This window comes from Microtus ochrogaster, chromosome 6 (assembly GCF_000317375.1).
Source record: "Microtus ochrogaster isolate Prairie Vole_2 chromosome 6, MicOch1.0, whole genome shotgun sequence".
NCBI classification, from domain to species: domain Eukaryota; kingdom Metazoa; phylum Chordata; class Mammalia; order Rodentia; family Cricetidae; genus Microtus; species Microtus ochrogaster.
In genome coordinates, this window is record NC_022013.1 from 25,538,485 (window position 1) to 25,542,707 (window position 4,223).

The 4,223-nt window shown below is 38.5% G+C and overlaps 1 protein-coding gene across 2 annotated transcripts in view; it reads left to right on the forward strand.

Annotated features, from left to right (window-relative positions):
* Ube2t (ubiquitin conjugating enzyme E2 T) overlaps window positions 1–3,661 on the forward strand; it is a 12,125-nt gene extending 8,464 nt beyond the window's left edge. For both annotated transcript variants that reach the window (XM_013346732.2, XM_026779892.1), the window contains exons 4-7: window positions 301–406; window positions 947–1,045; window positions 1,170–1,253; window positions 3,297–3,661. In XM_013346732.2, the coding sequence (XP_013202186.1) occupies window positions 301–406; window positions 947–1,045; window positions 1,170–1,253; window positions 3,297–3,443 (436 nt within the window). In that variant the 3' untranslated portion in view covers window positions 3,444–3,661. The remainder of the gene's footprint in view (window positions 1–300; window positions 407–946; window positions 1,046–1,169; window positions 1,254–3,296) is intronic.
* Window positions 3,662–4,223: the final 562 nt, after the last annotated feature.

A 4,223-nucleotide genomic window follows, 5' to 3' on the forward strand; every position in this document is an offset into this window, starting at 1 on the left:
TGAACTCAGGACCTTTGGAAGAGCAGGCAATGCTCTTAACCACTAAGCCATCTCTCCAGCCTCAAGAGTCAGTTTTCTTAAGGCCTTTCATAGGTTAACCATCCTGTGGCGGATGGCTCCACACCCATGAGTGTATGGGCACCATTAATTGGACCTGTGAGCTATATAAATAAATAAATAAATAAATAAATAAATAAATAAATAAATAAATAAAATTAAGTCCCAGTATGGTGATGCATGTCTGCATGTCTGTAATTATGAAGCAGCACAAAGTAATTTTCTGTTCTCATATATTCACAGGTACCCATTTGAACCACCACAGATCAGATTTCTGACTCCAATCTATCATCCAAACATTGATTCTAGTGGAAGGATTTGTCTAGATATTCTCAAATTGCCACCAAAAGTGAGTAGGGGCTAAAGAGTTGATTCTTCAGAGGGTTTCAACAGTTTTTTTTGGTACTTGAAAGGCAGTGGTGGTGCACACCTTTAATCCTAGTACTAGGGAGGCAGAAGCAGGTGGATCTCTGTGAGTTCAAGGCCAGCCTGGTCTACAGAGTGAGTTCTAGGAAAGTCAGAACTATTATACAGAGAAACTCTTTCTCGAAAAAACAAAAACAAAACCAAAAAAATAAAGAGGGAAGCAGGAGGATCAGGAATTAAAAGGTCTTCCTCAATAACATAACAAGTCTAAGACCAGCCCGGATTACATGAAACCCTTTTTCAGACAGACAAACAAAAAGTCCCTGGATTATATAAATACAGGATTATATAAATCACATTCTTTTTGATCTTTTGAGACAGTGTGTCACATAGCCAAGGATGGCCTTAAACTCCTGGTCCTTCTGCCTCTGCCTTAAAAGTGCTGAGATTACAGGCATGACTCACCGTGCCTGGCTCAACAGTGTCACATTCTAATACAAAAGCAATGTGCATTTGTGTATAGGGTGCGTGGAGACCATCCCTCAACATCGCTACTATATTGGCCTCTATTCAGCTGCTCATGGCAGAACCCAATCCTGATGACCCACTAATGGCTGACATTGTACGTATCCACTTGTCTTTGGTAGCATATAGCTTACTTTATTTGTACTTTCAATACTTCAGCAGCTAGAGCTGAAGCTCCAGCATATCACTGTTTCTCTGTCTTAACTCTGATTTCATTTCAGTCCTCAGAATTTAAATATAATAAGATAGCTTTTATCAAGAATGCCAGGCAGTGGACAGAGATTCATGCAAGACAGAAACAAAAGGTATGATATTTACTAATATTACCAGTTCAAGTATTATATCCATGGAGAGAAGAGGGCCTAATGAGCATCCACCCCTGACTGGGGCGCTAATAAAATTGATAGCAGTTGACAGTTGATAGCTGTGGGGATGAAGAGTCAGTTTTCTTTTAAGGCCTCATAGATTAACCATGCTCTAGTGGATGGCTCCACACCGGAGTATATGGGCACTGCAAATTGGACTTGGTGGTTTATATTTCTAAACACATAAAACAAAAACATTTTAAGGTCCAGTGTGGTGGTGGTACATGCTTTTAATCTCATCACTCAGGAGGCAGAGGCGGCAGATCTCTGTGAGTTTGAGGCCAGCCTGGTCTACACAGTAAGTTCCAGGCCAGCCAGGAATACACAGTGAGACCTTGTCTCAAAAAAATTTTTAAGTTAAAAATAAAAACAGGGCACAATGTTGGAGAATGATGGGGGATGGATCTGGGTAAAGTTAGGGGAAGAATTAGGGAATGAATATCATCAAACACATTGTATGAAATTCTCAAAGGATTAATGCAATAGAGATATACACATGTACATATATATGTGTGTCTATACATATTGTAGTTTATGTCAGTAAGGAGTAAATATCAAACACATCATATGGAATTCTCAAAGGATTTATACAATATGAGATATACTCACATACACATATATATGTGTATATACATATTGTAATGTATGTCAGTAGGGAGTAAATATCGAACACATCATATGGAATTCTCAAAGGATTAATACGAGATATACACATGTACACATATATGTGTATATACTATTGTAGAGTATGTCAGTAGGGAGTGAATATCATCAAACATATTGATTGGAATTCTCAGAGGAGTAATATGAGGTATAAACATGTACACACATATATGCGTATATACTATTATAGTGTATGTCAGGGGTTAGAGAATAAGCTTAGTGGTTAAGAGGCCATAATCCTCTATCAAGGACCCTAACTCAGCACCCAGCATCCCTGTCAGGAGGCTCCCAGCTGCCTGTACTTCCAGCTCTTAGGGATCTGACACCTTCTGGATTCCACAGGCACCTGCACTCACATGTACAGAAACCCACACACATAGGTACATAATTAAAAATAAAATACATCTTTTTTAAAAGAAAAAGAATACAGATTTGTATCCCAGATCAAGCACTTATAAATAAACACAAATAAATAATTATTAAATCTGCTAAATTCATAGTATACTCTAGAATGGCTAGTTGGATTCCTTCTCCTGTTGTAATGATCTAAAAAGTATTTAACAAAATACTTAGATGCTCAACTGGCAGTTGGCCTCTTTCCTAAGAGTTGTCATCTGTTGACAACACTAGAGGGCAGGCAACATCTGCTTGATATTGTTGTGTTCTTGTAACAGGGATGGAGAAAAGGTGACTCATTTTTTTATTTCTTTATTTTTTTTCCAAGATGTTTTCTCTGTAGCTTTGGAGCCTGCCCTGGGATTCGCTCTGTAGACCAGGCTGGCCTCAAGCTCACAGAGATCCACCTGTCTCTGCCTCTAGAGTGCTGGGATTAAAGGCGGCACCACCACCGCCTGGCTCTCACTTTTTTTCTTGTTTGTCCTATTTAATATTGAGCCAGAGACTAATTACAAAAGCAATGAGAAGATCAGGTCAAGGGGGAAAGTTTTATTTCTTATGGGACCATTCAGGGAAAAGGGTGTCTAAGTTTGACAGAGTAGTTGGTTTTTTTGAGACCACATTTATATAGCCCTAACTGACTTGAACTTACTGTGTAGTCCAGGCTAACCTGAAACTGTAGTCCTCTTACCTAAGCCTCTTGATCGTTATAGGCATACATCATTATGTCTAGCTTTTTGAGTTGATAAAGTTTGAAGTGAAAAAATAAAGTATGTAAAAATAATTGATGAAGATGCTTTTCTATACATATATACACACACTAAAATCTTATAACAAGGACTATCAGGAAATAGCACTACAGAGCTGTGGCTTTTTTCCATTAGTGGTGGTGTGGATGTTGTGTTTCACTCCCTCTCTTTTTAGGTTGATGAAGAGGTGCTAGACAACTCATCAGAGCCTGGTGACTCTCGGGAGTGCAGCTCCGCACAGAAAAGGAAAGCCAGGCCACTAGGAGGCATAGAAAAGAAATTCCACCCCGATGTTCAGAGAGTTTGTCCTGGTCCCTCTTAATTAATAGTGTCTGTGACAAGGTGCTCTCTTGCTTGCTTTTCTTGAATGTTTTTCTTTGTGTTTGATAACATAATGTTTGTATCTTATAAAAGACCTTGTATGTTTATGAACTCTGCTGTGCAGTGATGCTTTAAGGATAGTTTGTTTTATTTATCTTGTACATATGTATTTTGAAAACTTTTAAACTTGGAAAATAAATAAAACTTATTGTTAAGTATGTGTTTATCCTAAATGTGTGTCTGGGACTTAACTGATTGTACTGCTATACAATCAGAATGTTAAAATATTTTGTCAAATTACCATCACTAGAGACACAGACTGTTTGAATAGATGAAAAATAGCTGTTAAAATCATTACCCCCAGGCTGCGGGGAGGGCAATTTTTCAGGAGCCTTAAAGCTGGAAGAAGGCAGTGTGCACTTTTGTCAGTGTTTAATTGTTTTCAGCTTTCACTCTGTGGTTTATATAGCTGGTCAAGATTATTGTAGTGTAGCTTTCATTTGTTCAACATTCTGTGTTGTTGTATGTTGGGATGGAATCTTGCTATGTGGCCAAGGCTAACCTCAGATGCACAGAGGAGTGTCTCTGCCTCCCAGGTCTGGGATTACAGGTATATACCACCATGCCTGGTCCATGACAAGTATTCCAAACAATTAATTGCTAAACTTAAATCTTCTATTGTGATTTCATAATCTTTTGGTGGGTGTGGGGTATTAACTGGCCAGTATCCTAACCTCTCAGTCCTGTTATCCCATTAAGTGACAGAGATAACAGACTGGAA